Genomic DNA, 16,164 nt, shown 5'->3' on the forward strand with positions numbered 1-16,164 from the left:
ATGTAGTGATAGGACAAGGGGTAATGGCTTAAAACTGTAAGAGGATAGATTTAGATTAGATATAAGGATTAAATTCTTCACCATGAGGGTGGTGAGACACTGGAACAGGTTGCCCAGTGAAGTTGTGGATGCTCCATCCCTGGAAGTGTTCAAGGCCACATTGGATGGGGCTTTGAGCAACCTGGCCTAGTGGAAAGTGTCCCTGCCCATGGCAGGGGGGCTGGAACTAGATGATCTTTAAAGTCTCTCCCAAGCCAAACCATTCTATGATTCTATGAATATACAACTCTATGTAAAATTAATTTCCTCATTCCTTTTCCCTCTCGACACATTTCTAAAATGCATTCAATGACTCCAAAATCTTTCATTATGACTTCTGTGCTCCTTCTCCCACCTTCACACCAAAAGAAGTGTGGTTAAATAACAATCACTTCCACTGCAACCAATCAAGATGCTGGAAACAATATTCCCACTATGTGAACCCCAGTAATTTCAAAGATAAATACTGATGGCTCAGGGCAGAAATTTCCCTGTTCTCTTATGAACACAGATGATCCATTCAAAAATAAATGGCTTTTCACATGGAAATAAGACATGTAACTACTTCACACCAATGAAGAAAGCAGTTGAGAAAGTATATGCAAGATGGGAAAGATGCCGACGCAGCAAGAAGTCAAAATAGAAAGCCACTTCAGGTGGTGCAGCAAAGCTAGCAAGAATCTGAGTATAGATTGAGTGGGCAAAACCCACAGCCTTGCACCTCTATGGGCAAAGAAGAGCCAGGCAGTAGCATTAACCATCCCACTGCTCAGGAGGTGGCCAGGAAGGGCACACAGGATATCAAAACTGGTCTTCCAGCAGGCCTCAAGGTCCCAAAATGAAAAGCATTTCTTACAAAAGATTTTTTTAAACATTTCCTCTTATTTGAAGGCAAACTCATTTTATAGCTACATGCAAATAAATATCCAAGCAGTCCTCTCTGACTGCCAAAAGCATCAAAATATTCACAAGAAACAGTGTGGACTGTTAGAAGATACATTTCACTAATTAATTGACACCAATGCTGGGTCAGTAGGTTTTTTAGAACGTTTATTTGGGAATGCTGATTGACAGACCAATTATAGTTTGGTAGGCTGGAACTTGAAAGCCAACGCAGATTTATTAACAGATGTTCAAATGGTAGTATATAATGTAAGCTCAATCCAGATCAAATACGCTACTGCTGATCTCTTGACTTCTCCTCTGAAATAAGCCATTGAAAACACCTCAGTAGGACAGAGCAAGGATGTTAAAGTGTATGTTATGCAATTGAGAACTATATTTAGCCGTCAAAGTAAACCTCCTGTTGAAAAAGTCAGCAATGATGATGACTGCCTGTCATACTATACTGGTATGTGAATAAAGCATGAATTATAAATTCAGGCAAATATTAAAATTTATTCTGGGTTTTCTCAAATGCCTTTTTAGTAAAGGTATCAATTTTCTTTTTACCTTTCTAAGTAAAAATTGTTAAACTGTGTATAGAGTTTTGGGGTTTTTTTGTTTGGGGTTTTTTTTTTGTTTACACTTCTGTGCTCAAAACACTTATTTAGGATATGTTTCCAAACCATTCATGGTAAAATTATTGGTAACCCCCAAACCTTTTCAGTGGCCAAATCTTATTCAAGTCTCAGAAAAGGACAGCCTGAGAAAAAACATATTCCTAAACTGTAAAGTTAAGCTAAATTTTTTGTGTAAAAGGCAGGATATAACATTAGTTAAAAGCACTCTGTTTAGCCTTAGACTCCTCATTCAAGTAACAGTAAAGAAAAGAGGCGAAATAAAGAAGAGAGCCATTCATGTGAAAAAAAGAGAAACATTTTTCATCAAAATCCTATGATTTGAGGATACTAAAAGCAGACAGGGAACCTCTTTATCACTGTATCTCCATCTTCAGTCCAGTCAATACCGAATACCACCTAAACAGAGGAACTCATACAATTTCATTGCTGCTCAAACGAGACCATCACTCTTAGTGTTCATAACCAACAAAACCTCAATACATTATAATGCTAATAAAACACTACCCAGCCTAAAAATTCACTCTCTGTTTGAATGGAACCCCTTTTTGGAAATGACATGATAACATTCCTTCTGCCTTGCCTTGAAGCTCCTAGAGTGGTTTGCAGGTCTTTGATCCCACAGCTCCTGAAAATGCAATGAAGCTGTGACAGCCTGACCTGAGCAGTGTGCTCTTGGTGGCTTGCACTTGCTGTTAGAAGGGGCAGGGCCATGGTCAACTCTGGGGAAGACAGACCCTTCCTCCTTTTGGGAGCTGCTGGGCTAGCGGAGGGAGAGAGGGCTGGAAAGACCGCAGGGTACAGCACAGTGCCAGGATGGAGCTGAAGAGGTGGCAGTGAATGAACAGACAGTCACATCTCAGGGGAGACAAACACAAAGACTTTGTGAAGGACTGGAGAGGACCAGACAGGTCTTGCCACCACACCCAAACCCCTGCACTGGTTGCCAGCAAGGACTCCATATAGGAACATGTGGGATTTATGAATAAACATTTTGATCTCTCCTCTTACTACTTTCACTCTTCTCTTTTTACAAAGTTAGCCCTACTTGTTATCCTGGTTTTTATAATGGCTTATTTAGAAAACTTACCTTAAGTCTTTGCATATCTACTGTATAATGGCCAACCAGCATTTTCTATCACAGGCATTAGCAGCTGTTATCTCCACTAACAACTGGGGAACTGAATCAGACATTGCACAGAGATGGCATTCCTGAAACTTTCTTGGGGCTCTTCAGCAGAGCTATACCACTGACGGCCCACAGACTCAGCAATCACATCTGCCAAATTTAGTCACTTACTTTTTAGTATTATCTTTGATCAGTAAGAAAAGTGAAAAACATTTGGGGGGAAGAGTGATTTAAAAGCTCGCCATTTCCAAATGGCATTTGCCATTTCCAATCTGCAAGCTCTTAATACTTGTCAGTGTTCTTTTAGTCACACTGTAAATTTTAATCTACTGGGTCTTTTTAATCTAGTAGTTTTAATCTACTAGTAGTTTAGTAATTAATTCTTCAAATCTTGATTCTGTAAAGGATTTTTACCAAATACAAGGTAGGAAACACCCTAAAATTATTTGTAAAAGCAGAAGAGCCTGGATTCACCTGCAGATAAAACAATATCAGTTCCGTGAGACTTCAGGGAAAGAGCATTATCCCACTGCTATGTTGGAGACCCAAATATAGCTTCTTTAGTGGGAGACAGATTTTTGTCTGATGGAGTTTATTTGCCTGCAGATGAGATAGATACAAACCTGATAGCAATGGTCAAGCACCTCCAATGCCTTCTTTTTTTTTTTTTTTTAAAAAAAAAGAAGCAGACACTGCAAGGAAGTGAAAATGGAAGAGTATGTACTTACAAAGTACTGTATCTAGTCATCATTGTTTAAATATCTTTTCTTCTTCATATTCATCTCCCATAAAAATCTTCATTTTTTAAGGCTACATTTCATTAAAAAGTAAATAGTACTACAGTAAAATCAGTCAAAGCAGCCTTTCCTGAACAAAAAGGAATGCCTCCTGAATGAAAATAACATTTCACCCTACTGATCTGCCCTCAAAGAAGCACAAGCTCTGCAAAATAATTCTGACCATGCAGACAAGAGTTACATCAATGTGCAAAGTAATCCCTTATTAGAGCCCAAATATGAAGTTCTGAGTACACCACTGATTTCAATAGGAACTTGGGTGGAGCAAGATTTGGTGTCATTTCAGGGAACTAAATTCATGAGGCTTTTGGACGCACTTGCAAGGGGAAAGTGTAGTGAGGAAAACAGAAGTTTCCTCACCACCGCACACAGCTACCATGGGTCGGCCAGGACACCAGTTCTTCTCACTGTCTGAAGTTCACCAACCTCAAGCACCAACAGGAGACTCGTGCCCTGGAGATGCCCCCTTGGACACTAGCCACCTGCCATGTGAACACCTGCAGGGCAACCTGCCATGTGAAAATTCTTTCCAGAGCTTTTACAAGGGAAGTGTGACACAGCAACTGCTTTGTTATAATAACTAAAGCTAGGGAAGGCACATCTCTTCTGCTGACCTCTCAGCTCAGTGCTGTACTCAGACAAAACGTCAGACTCAAGGTTAAATTGGCATACCTGAAGAGATGGTGTCTCTGCTCTTTAATGCGTAATAATCCACTGTAGACAGACTCTCTTCACATTATCATTTGAAACCACTTATACAGGAAGATAAACGTTGTCAGGTCTATACCAGACAGATGCAGTAAGTCACTTAAACCAGTATCAGTATTAGTATTACACATACTTGTGTGCTTTTTCACGACAAACTTTGGCTACTGTCAAGAGAACCAGAGCTACAGTGACTGACTGATGGTACGTTTCTCACATGCACAAGCCCTCTTCTACTTCCAGTTGCACGTATAGAGGCCCAAAGAAGATGCCCAATTTTAAGGTGAAATGTTACAGAATTCTACATGTGCTTCTAAAAAAGAACAAACAAATACTCAAGTATACAAATTGTGTGTTTGCATTGTGAAACAATACCTGCATGTAAAAATACACACATGCCATGCTGAAGTTACACCCATATATGAAATTTTAATCAATCACATGCTGGCACACACATCATCTGAATGCAGTCTGCAAGCAAGCAGCTGTAGGTTTGCACAAGAATAGTTTTCATCAACCTAGCTCCCAACTTCAAAAAATTTCACCGCAACAGTTTAGTGATATTTCTGGGTACAGATGTAGGAAGACAGTAAGTTCAAAAACACAGGACTAGGTCAGTGAACCCAGTTGCAAGAGTGACCAATCAAAGAGGAAAACATTTTTCATTATTTCAGAAGCATCTCAGTAACTGTTTAGTTAACTAACTTAATTTCTCCTGAAGGTCAATCTCTAGAAATGTCATATGTACAATGTACAGCCTTGTTATAGAGCACGTAGGATAGCTAACTGCAACGATTGCCAATTTATGCAGTTTAAAGTAGCCTGTCAGCAGAAACATACTGCAGTGCTCTCATTCATTCACTCACTGAAATCTGAATGATATGCACCCACAACAGAAAAAAAAAGTATAAGATACTCAGTTAGCATTTGCTAACATCCTCACTCCTCAAATACTGGTTCTGTCTGAGCAGACAATAAAATTAATGATAGGAGTTGAATGGAACAACTGCTACCACAGAATAGGGTAATTGCTTCAGAAAGGAATTCCTCTTTCTGATCATCTTGTAATAAAGGCTTTTAAAATGCCTTTTTTTTTTGGTGAAAAGACAGCAGTAGCAAAACTGAACCATATTCTGTTTCAGCCTATTAATGTGTCAAATGGTTAGACTAAATAAGGATAGACTTCTCTATACAGCCCAGGGAAAACCACTTAAACCACTGATTTTATCAACTGCATGGTATCTGTAGAACTGACCGCATAAAACCCCAATGAACCGAGTTTTTTAGGACAAGAAAAAGTTCCATTTCATCTGTTTAGAGCTGCAACTGGAGAATATTGCCTGGACTTGTGTTTTTGTTGGTTTTGTGGATTTTTGTTTGGGTTTTGGGGTTTTTTTTTCCTACAAGGGCCTAGGTATCAGCTGTATCCTATATCACAAGGCTGAGGGAAAGGGGTCAGAGAAGGAAAAAGCTCATTCCCTGCTCCTGCCTTTCATGATGTGAGGTGCGTTCCTTACACCCCCTTCCCATTCTGGGGGGACTATGGAGCTGACTTCCAACTTCTAGAAACAATTCAACAGTTAATCAGCTTCAGCATCAAATGTAGCCCTGTGACACCCAAACACTACCAGTCCTACCTCCTAATCTCTCTAAAACCACCAGCCACGAAACAGCTGAAGGGCATGTTTTCCACCTGCAGAATTTCACAAACATAGGTCTAAAATGGCAATATTTGACTTAGCCCCATAAATATGATGGTTAAATGCAGACAACAAACTTCTCTAGCTGCTCACCCAGTCTCAAAAAAATTTCCCCCCTTTATGAATAATCTAGATTTTATAACAATGAACAGAAAGGGTTAATTGGTTTTGCAATATCAACTGTCAAAGATAAATCAGGAGATCAAAATCTCACCTAGAGCCATCAGAACTGAAGAAGCTTCTTTGCTCAAATACAGAAGTAATACCACTTTACCATTGAACAAGTTTCACTGGTAAAGTCACAGCAGTCAGTAATGACTATTTTGCCATAATTCTGTTTATCCAGCAAGTTTACCATGGGAGACAAAAGATAAAAACCACACTTGGCTGTTGCAGTTCATATTAATACAGTTTAAAAGAGTACAGTAAGCATTTCATGGGAGTATAGGTGTCCTGGTACCTCACAGTTAATACCACTTTTAAAATATTTTTGTTTGTTCAAGAGAGAATAATCTCCCCATTTACTTATTCACTATAGACAGTTACATCACACCCATCACTATGTATTATATTTTCATCACTGTCATTGTGACTTGTGTTGCAGTAATGCCCAGAGGCTGCAGTAGTAGTAGTGTCTGTTACTGGGCAAACATAAAATAAACTCTTCACCATGAATCCAAACAGAGAAGAGAGACAAACACGAAGAGTGAGAACAGGGGGACATAGAGCTAAAATAGGACACAATAGTTAAAGAAGCTCCAGCAGCAAGTACTACAACAGAGACCAAAATAAAATTCTGCCATGCTAATGAAAACACCAAGTTTTGACAACAACATCAATTGAGCCATGTTTTTACATCTGTATCTCTGCATTCCCTGTCCAGTGCCCCATCTGCTGCAACCAATACAAACTGAGCTGGTATCTCAAGTCTGATGAAAAGATGATCTACATTCTTACAAGTAGCAGTGAAGGACACACTCCACTAATTCAAGTGTAAGTGACATGCAATGCCTGCAAACACCTCACTGGCCTGAGATGAAATTTGGGGTGGAAGGGATAAGTGGTACAGAAAAACAAAGGAACATGTGCAGGCTATTTATAACCCAGTTAGAAACAGGTCAGATAGATACATTTTAAGACAGTTTATTGTCCAAGCTAAGCCAAAGTTCAAACATGTAAGCATTGTTCTTTAAAAAAAAGTCATACTAATGCCCCTAGCTTCCTTGAACTCTGAGAGAACTAATTATCAAATTCAACTTCAGAAAGACCAGCCATAAGTAAAACAGAAAAGAAAAAAATCTCATTGGTGCAGACAATTCCTGCTTTTATTCACAGAGAAACTATAGAATCATAGAATCACTGCGTATCTCGAGGTGGAAGTGTCCTGTAAGGTTCACTGAGTCCAACTCCCTGCTCCTCGCAGGACTACTGCAGGTATTTACAACTGTGTGAGAACCCTGAAAGTCAATGAAAGACCATTTTTGCTCTTTATGTACAGAATAGATGTCAGAAGAGCAGCTTCTCTTCTCATTGTTTTCCAGGGGTAGGAGGTAGGACAAAGCAAGCACATGGTATGCTTCCTGTTCACCACCATCGAACAGGTCTGCAGCAGTGGCGACCAAACGAAGGAATGCATTACCATGCTGAATATCATGTTATAGAACTGCTAGGAAAAGGCAATATGGTTCAAGAAGAACACAATGGCAATATGCAGAAAAGCCAAATCCATCTGCAAAATTCAGTATTTGCATACATCTACGCTTAACTGTGCATGAGGCTGCTTTTTGGCCTCCTGCTCCTCCATGTAAAAGTACAAACAACCTGTTCTTTCTCTGTAGGTGCACATGCAGCCCTGAAATTAATTTTGTGTTTACATCAATAAATTGCACTTCAGGTGGAGATCTCAAAGCACTATATAATTTAAAAATAACTTCTCCAAAATTTGCCAATGAAAAGAATAGAGGTACAGCAAATTCAAGTGACTTACCCATATTCACACCAAAATACTCAAATCTTAGTTCACTCAAGGGGAGAGGTGGCCTCATTGCAGTTTTCAAGAATTTTCAGGTACAAAACTTCCAGAACTTTCATATCTCAACTGGATTTTTATTCCAAATTTCCCCTATAAAAAGGTGGGTGAAACGTGCATTTCTCTGTATGAAAACAGATCTTGTTAGTGCCACCTCCTGGTGGCAAAACAAAACTGAAAAATCATGCACTAAGCTGAAGATTCTCAAACAAAGTAAAATGAAAATATAATAGTTTAGCCTGTTTTGGTTTGCTTGCTTATGATGGCTTGACCTGAGGCATCAAATTTTCCTGTCTGCAGACTTGAAGGAGGATATAAAATTCATTAGCCATTTTTAGGATGACATAAGTGCAGATGCATAAGCATCTTTTAATCAAGTGACAAGGGATAAAAAAAAGGAAATGCTACATTCCCAGAAGAGTCACCCTCTCAGGAAGGTACAACTACCTTTATTTTGTCCTCCAGGAATTTTGCTGGGAGGACATTCTAAGGCATACTGAGATCTCCACCAGAGGTTGCCCATGGGGTTGTGAGCTTGGTGTAGCCTCCCCCATCCAGCTTGCCCATGCTTTCTTTGCAAACTTCCAGCTGGCGATACTCTTTGGATGCTACTGACAACAGCAAGCTGTCATGATGGTGAAAACAGATGTCACAAAGCTATTGATAAATACACTCCATCACCTTCATCTGGTTTGCCCCAGTCTGAAAGAATAATATTTGGTCTAAGAAAATTACAAAATATGAGCTTTACTTAAATCTACCCTTTCTCTATACTGTATTTTGGATAGCTGCAATTTACTTTAAAGCTCACTGTCCAGGTCCACAAAGCAAAGGATAAAGGTATAAGTCTGGGTATGAGAGAAGTTAAATTACACTCTTAACAGAGAATGGGTGAGTGCTGGCAATATGCCTAATACTCTTCAGGGATTTTACAGTTCCTGTGTAAAGTAGATCCTTTTTGGCATTAAGCCTAACGCTCTTCAGGGAATTTTTGTAAGTTGCCTGGGGCCTTTATAACACATAGTCCAACATGCATTTTGGTATCACCAGCAATTTTTATTTTCTTAAACATTTTGTTCTTAAACAACATTGTCGTCGTTTAATCCCAGCCGGTAACTAAGCCTCACGCAGCCGCTCACTCACTTCCCCCCACCCAGTGGAACGGGGGAGAGAATCGTGGAAAAAAAAAGATAAAATTAATGGGTTGAGATAAGAACAGTTCAATAGGACAGAAAAGAAGAAACTAATAATGATAATAACAATAATAATAAAACAACAATATTAATAATAAAAGAACTGGAATATACAAAGCAAGTGATGCACAATGAAATTGCTCACCATTCACCGACCAATGCCCAGCTAGTTCCCAAGCAGCAATCTGGCCCCCTGGCCAACTCCCCCCAGTTTATATACTGGACATGATGTCACAGGGTATGGAATATCCCTTTGGCCAGTTTCAGTCAGCTGCCCTGGCTGTGTCCCCTCCCAACTTCTTGTGCCCCTCCAGCTTTCTCGCTGGCTGGGCATGAGAAGCTGAAAAATCCTTGACTATAGTATAAACACTACTTGGCAACAGCTGAAAACATCAGTGTGTTATCAACATTCTTCTCATACTGAACCCAAAACATAACATTATACCAGCTACTAGAAAGAAAATTAACTCTATCCCAGCTGAAACCACGACAAACATTCTGAATGCTTCAGATAAAGACTCTAAAAGTACACAGTCAAAGTCAATGTAAATCACTGCCTTCCATCATTTGTGTTCAAGAGGTGCCTGAACATCATTTATGTTCAGGAGTTGAACCATGCCTGAAACATGACAGGTAGGAAAAAAAAAATTAACCTGAAATAAGCACTCTAAAGGAGTGCCTTTCAACAGGAATCTGTGCACCACCTTTTCCATAAAAATGAAGTAAACCTCTTGTACATTCTGTGAGGGACGTACCAAGAACCACAGTGAACCTTCTCAAACCTGACCAGGATTGCTGGTCATCCAGCCCCTAGAACTAACTGCAGAATTAAACTTGGGGAGTCTCATGTTCTCAGCTGTGCCCTTTTAGAAAGTCCTAGACCAGACAAAAGAATCCACTGAGACCCATCTGTACTGTCTTCAGAATGGATTTCCCCAACTGCCAGAGCTGCAAGTAATGATTTCCTTGCCTTGATGGATCCTGTGTTGTTTTTCAAGCATATAAAGGCCACTGAGGCATATGCAAAGCTGGAAAATGTGTCATGCTGGATAAAACTAAGATCATTATCACTTAATCACTTTGCTGTACCTAAACATCATCAATAACCAGGCTTTAAAACTGCTGACAATTGATTATAGAAAACAACTGAAAAAGAAAGTAAGTCTTGAGTCAAGCTTTCTGTGTAAGGAACTGTACAGAATACTGATGAACATCTTTTTTCAGATTGTGCCAACTGACACATAAAAACAACAGTACTAGAGACCAAAATAAGTATGTTAAAGAGATTTCAAGTGTGGCTCAAGCTGCTTACTGATTAACACTTCTGCATACAACACTCCTCACAGACCTGTGCAGTTATTGTTTAAAAGTGAAACAAGGCTCTCTTGGCAACTGGAGACAAATGATCCTCCCTGACCAAGTTCACAGTTCTCACACAGCTTAGCAGCACTGGAGGTGCTTCTTCCAGAGGCTCTAGGGAAAAAAAAAAAAAGACAAACAAAAAAACAAAAACAAAACCCAATCCCAAGATTTAATGCCTATCAGCTATTTCCAGGATAAGGAAGAGCCTTAATAATCTCCAACAGGAAACATGCTCATATTACACATAAACATTAGCTAACTGACTCATTTTACTAGAAAAAAAACTTAACAGTCACATTTGCAAGAATATAGGAAATCAAATACACTGATTTTTCATGTCAAGGAACAAAATTAACACTGCAGGAACCACAGAAATTGAAGATGACAGCTGTCTTTCAAATGACCCTGGAAAGGAGAACAAAAGGGGTCCATGCCTATATGCACAAGTTTCTGCATTTCTTACTAATAAATGTCCAGATTTACTTCTTCAAGTCCCATCTCAAGTATTTTCATGTTGAGTCTTCACAACTACAACATAGTCTTAGTCACATACCCACACACTGACTACACTGGTTTGAGTGGAGCAGTCAGGGTGGAACAAAAGGCCAGACTGGTTTCCAAGGCTTGAACTCCCCACGTGTGCAGTGTCACCTGCTGCCAGGGAGAATGAGGAAGGCAAGGAGATGGCTACGGCTCTCATGACTGAGAGCTGCTCACAATTTCCAGAAAGTCTTGCCAGGCATACCAGCCCAAACCACAATTACAATAAGGAAGACCAAAAGCCAGGCTGATAGGCTGCCTTTTCCCTCCCCATGCCCATGTTGGACCTCTCCACCAGCTTAACGAGCATGCTGGCTTGGAGGTGCAGCAGCTGAACCACCTCCATCCAACAACAGCACCTCAGCACAGAATTTCAGTCACAGTGGAAATTCTCCATCAGCCAAATCCAAGCTGCTTTAAGACTACAATATATTGTGTTACAGGACAGGAAAATCCACTCCTAAACTTTGAATGAACTGCCATAAGCATGTTAAGTATGATCACAGCGATTCAGACCAAGAATCCAACTCCCCCAGCAGGACCCTCCCCCCAGTGGTGCTTACGAATAATGCTGAGGGAAAAATACAAGGTGTCCTCCTGAAATACTTCCACAGTCACCTTCCACAACTACCTACATCCGCAGGGAAATGTTTATCTTTAATACCTCTTGATGGACTTCAGAAACATGTTTTCATTCACTGCGTAAGAGAAACTAGTATAGGTGTTGAACATATGGGTTCTTTCAGAAAATGTGTCGTTTTCAAAAAGATTTGGGATTTTCATCACTACATGAGACATGAGCACACTCAGGATATGCCTGAACATAGTCCAGCTTACACTCAGAAGTCCATTGCCTGCACAGAGAAACGAGTAAGACAAGCAATAAGAAAAGCTACTAGGTTTTCTAGAAAACAAAATACTATTCAGATGTGTATAAAGTGCAGATATGCTGGTAATAAATCCTTGAATACCTAACTTTTGGACATCACTACATTTATATCACAGTTCTAACTTGAACTATTTGAAATTTACACACTTTAAAAAAAATTACCTTCTTAATAGAACACTCAATAGAAAGCTGGATTTATTAAATTAATTTTTTTTTCATTACATGACTTCTGTCAAAAGATCTGCATTGATGAGAAAAGTTGAAGACCAGGGCTGGCCAGGTTATGGTCTTGTGTCTGTCTTTACTGTTCTCACCCTTTTCCCCTTCCTGCTCATTCCTACCTGATGTGTCTCTAGCTCACTTTCACCTCAGCAGATACTGTCACTAAAGATGTCTTTCTAGGCCTGAGTAAATCTAAGAGGTGTGAAACTGATTATTCACAAAAAGTGGTCAAATACACATAGCAAACAAATTGAGAGACAGTAGTTTTCCAATGCCAAGTACGTGTACTGTTATGCCTGCATTCTCCACCTAATTTCTGTGTGAAAATATCTAACATGGGTACACAAAAATGTACATTCCTGGGGGGTGGGGGGGGGGGGGGGGGTTGGGGTGTCACTGTACTAGCACATTTTTCTGTACTGAAAAAAATCCAACATTCTACTATTTTCTTTTTCATATGCACAATATAGTACTGCAAAGCATATTATACCATTAGTACCACACAGGAGGTAAAGTAACTTAAGTCAGAGATGTACACCAGTGAATGTTCAGACTTGCTTGTTTTCTCCATACAGTAACACAGCACAATGTGTTTCAGGTTCTCATCATGCACAAAAGCTAAGAGTGTCTCTTAAGTTGACTTAGGTGGCATCATTTCTAAAAATAATCTTCTTGCAAAGCTCTGTAACATTATGCAAGATAAAGAGAGTCTTCATGCAAAGTAAAGACTCTCTGTGTGTTGTGGTTACTGTAGATTATTACTGTTCTCTTGTGCACTCAGCACCACCTCCTGTCAAAAAAAAAAACCTCTCTAAAAAATAAGGCACACAATTGGATTGCCCCAAAATATTCTGTTCTTTCCTCCATTCCAAACTGAAGCTCCTGGGTTTGTTTGGTTTTTTTAAAACTGTTTTATCCATTATTGAAAGAATGCAGGGAAACTATTCCAAAACCACCACCAAGTCATTTTCTTGTGTATCTTGCTGATTTTACTATCCCATGAGTTTTGAAGCAAAAAAACCAAAAAACCACAAAAAACTACTTTTAATAGTGCAAACTTCTACAACTGATACTGAGACAACTGTAAAAGGAAAACCGTTGTCTTCCTGAGATGAAGGTTTAACTAAAATAAGTACCTACCAAAGACATTTTGCTCCATGTACCCACCACCAGAAAAGGATGAAATATGAAGAAGCTGCAAAAGCACAAACTACGTGAATAGTTTTATAGGGTTTACAGTCTTATTTACATACATGCTATGGTTTATACAGCATAGCAAGGTTCAAAGTCTTAGAAAATTATCTGGACATGACCAAGTGAATGAGACTTAGCTCTTCCATAATGTGTACGTTCCCAGGGCACATAATCTTCAACTCTGCAAGTGGTCCTGCTAATAACAAGAACTTTAAAGCATGAGGATTTACTAATCCAAATCCATAGAAACACAGAATCTGAAGTCCATCGTATCTGAAGTCCACAGTGTCTTGTCTAATCAGCACTGTTTATACGTAAGCTTCCCTAATGCCAGCCCTTCAGCTGAATTCTCTACTCACTATCCCACAAAATAGCAGATTACTTTACATATGTGAGAACTAAACAGGCCAAGAAGGAAAGATGGAAATGACAGCAGCTAGAAACAGAGCTGTCAGGCACAGCAGTTCAAAATCCCCAAACCAAGGACACTAAACTAGGTGACGGTCTCTTCACCCTGTGATGCTGCTTTGCTACACATACTGCAGGTGGATTATCTGTTATGTAGGGCTATTTTAGAGATCTCAGCATGGATTCCCTGTTTTCAGGCATGTAATTTTGAAGGCAGCAGGAATCAGGCTCTACCTGTAGTAAAAGGTAAAGAGAAAAGTTCCTCCAAAGCTTATTGTGTGAGGAGTCCTGCTCTCTTTGCTGTAGCAGAAGCTTAAAGCTATATGCTGTGAATTACACACCTCACCACCACCAAAGCAAGCAGCAGACAGGTGATCTTGGAGGTCACCCAATGAATATGTATATGTACTACCACTGGTCTGACTCAGCAGAGCACTCAAGCATGCAGTTAACTTTCAACTTGTTCTGAAAGGAGACTGGTTTGAAGCCTGCAAGCCTTGCTGAAGAGGGCCTAAGTTTTCAAAGGGAAGTAGGGAAGAAAAAGAATGGAGACAAGCAACACATTTGGAATAAGATGGAAGATCTCTGTCTCCTTTTCTGCATTTTCACTCAGATATTAACCCAAGCTTCTCTTGGTATTTTAAACTATTTAATTCTTTTCTATGCATTAAATTCTCATTATCTATGTACATTCAGTTTCAAAAGTGTGATACCAAAACTCCTCCAAAAGAGCGTCCCAATCTCCAGCATGACCAGCATCAAGAAATACTGAAAACTTAGAAGTTCTGTTTTGATTTCAAAGATGCAAGAGCAAACAGTCAAGTACCTTCTCACAGACAGGTAAATCCCTGATGCACAAGCACTTAACTCACAGAGGACCAGCCTCCAAATTTTGTGAGGGCTATGCATTGTTATTTTCTACATCATAAACAGTGGTTCCAAAAAATGGATTGCAAATCTATGGTTGAGACATGCTCCAAAGTGCTTTACAGCTTTACAGCTTCTCCAGCCTAAGCACTCTAAAAAGCATGACTACATTACTGCTTTCATCAGTAAGCAGCTGCTAGTCACCAGTGGAAAGCTGTGTTCATGCATCCAAGAAGGAGTGTTTCTGATAGCACTCACAAAATTCTGGTGCCACGGAACATAAAATGACTATCCGGATTTGTTGAGTCAAGAGGTTAGGTTAGCAAAGCAAAGGCAAACTACACTGGTTATAAAGAATCCTAGGACACCTCAGGGATTCTGAGCAACTGCTGTGTAATACAAAGCCCCTGGGAATAATCAAACAATGAATTACTTTTGTGCAAAACAGCAACACATTTTGTTTCAGTATCTCTTCCTTTGTAGTAAAAAAGTGGTAAAGAAGAGACTGGATTCCATCTACTAAAACCAATACCATCTGGGTATGTGATATTGGAGAAGAAATGCTATTACTAATAGCAATAGAAAAAGTGAGTCTTACCTTCACCTGTACATGGGGAGAAAGTATTTCCAAATTCTTGCTGTTTTGGTTTTAAAGACTGTGGGGCTGGCAGTCCTGGGAGCTGTGGGACTTGTAATAAAGGCTTCCCATTTGTAACCACTTGTTTCCCAGGACTTAGAGCAGGAAGGTGAATAGTACTGTCAATTATGTTGCTCTGAGGAGCCACCCCTCCTCCAAGGGGCATCTTTAAGTGTAGGCTGGCAGACAAGTTTCCAATAGCTGGGCTTGGGGTGCTGCTATTTGAAGATGGGCAGGGCATTCCTGCATGAACTCTGATAGGTGGGATCTGCTGTCCACTGATCATCTTAGGTCCATGAGGAATACCTGTTGTCCAACGGCTCATATTGCATGACCTCCCATTCATTTTTAAGAAGTTAATGTAATCAAAGAGTGTTTTTACAGACCCACAGCTGTGACTGATATCAATCCAAAGTCAGTCAGTAATCCATTGCTCATTATGCCTGTTTAAAAAAATACATAAATAGAAATAATTGATATTGTATTAAATAATACATGAAAAAGGACTGCGTGTGACTGTTAACTTTGTGACATTACTGGTTACAAGAAACAATGTACAAGCACTGTATGGTCTGTCAGGGAGTAGGAACAAAGCCAAGCAATGACTTAAAGCTCTAACACAGAGAAAACCTGCCTCTTCAAAAGCTGAAGTTTGCAATAAGGTCAGTTGCCTCCACATTAGCTAAACCAGCCATGAAATTAAGTGAATGCTGACCAAGTGCAAGAAGGCAGCCAGGAGTGAAAAGACTCTCTAATAGGGAGTTGTCATTAGGATGAGCACAGCTATCACCCCTTTTTCTGCCATCTCCTCAGTCTATTAATTAAAATGGTGCTGAAAAGCACACACAGTAGGCCAGCACTATGCAGATATAGACAAAACAGGAAAGATACCAGTTCACATTCTAAAGGATGTGCATACAACAAAATGAAGAG

At 39.7% G+C, this 16,164-nt stretch overlaps 1 protein-coding gene across 2 annotated transcripts in view; it reads right to left on the minus strand.

Moving 5' to 3' along the window:
* Nucleotides 1–15,577, minus strand: part of GLIS3 (GLIS family zinc finger 3) — a 176,477-nt gene extending 160,900 nt beyond the window's left edge. For both annotated transcript variants that reach the window (XM_075020016.1, XM_075020014.1), the window contains exon 1: nucleotides 15,193–15,577. In XM_075020016.1, the coding sequence (XP_074876117.1) occupies nucleotides 15,193–15,577 (385 nt within the window). The remainder of the gene's footprint in view (nucleotides 1–15,192) is intronic.
* Nucleotides 15,578–16,164: the final 587 nt, after the last annotated feature.

This window comes from Buteo buteo, chromosome Z, assembly GCF_964188355.1.
Source record: "Buteo buteo chromosome Z, bButBut1.hap1.1, whole genome shotgun sequence".
Classification (NCBI taxonomy): Eukaryota; Metazoa; Chordata; class Aves; order Accipitriformes; family Accipitridae; genus Buteo; species Buteo buteo.